At 69.1% G+C, this 418-nt stretch overlaps 1 protein-coding gene across 1 annotated transcript in view; it reads left to right on the top strand.

The window, feature by feature from the left end:
- The window catches only part of LOC103609585 (frizzled-8-like), a 2,445-nt gene that overhangs the window by 1,131 nt on the left and 896 nt on the right, over positions 1 to 418 (top strand). The window contains exon 2 of the mRNA XM_008593885.1: positions 2 to 418. Within this exon, the coding sequence (XP_008592107.1) occupies positions 2 to 418 (417 nt within the window). The remainder of the gene's footprint in view (position 1) is intronic.

The raw sequence follows: 418 nt of genomic DNA, 5'->3' as shown, positions 1-418 counted from the left end.
TGGAAGGCGCGGCCCCCTGGCGGCGGCGCGGCTCCCTGCGAGCCAGGGTGCCAGTGCCGCGCGCCCATGGTGAGCGTGTCCAGCGAGCGGCACCCACTCTACAACCGCGTCAAGACAGGCCAGATCGCCAACTGCGCCCTGCCCTGCCACAATCCCTTCTTCAGCCAGGACGAGCGCGCCTTCACGGTCTTCTGGATCGGCCTGTGGTCGGTGCTCTGCTTCGTGTCCACCTTCGCCACCGTCTCCACTTTCCTCATTGACATGGAGCGCTTCAAGTACCCCGAGCGGCCCATCATCTTTCTGTCGGCCTGCTACCTCTTCGTGTCGGTGGGCTACCTGGTGCGCCTGGTGGCGGGCCACGAGAAGGTGGCGTGCAGCGGCGGCGCGCCGGGCGCTGGCGGCGCGGGGGGAGCGGGAG

This window comes from Galeopterus variegatus, unplaced genomic scaffold (genome assembly GCF_000696425.1).
Source record: "Galeopterus variegatus unplaced genomic scaffold, G_variegatus-3.0.2 Scaffold9817, whole genome shotgun sequence".
NCBI lineage: Eukaryota > Metazoa > Chordata > Mammalia > Dermoptera > Cynocephalidae > Galeopterus > Galeopterus variegatus.
The sequence above is the reverse complement of the archived record's forward strand: the minus strand, read 5'-3'. Positions and strand labels throughout refer to the sequence as shown.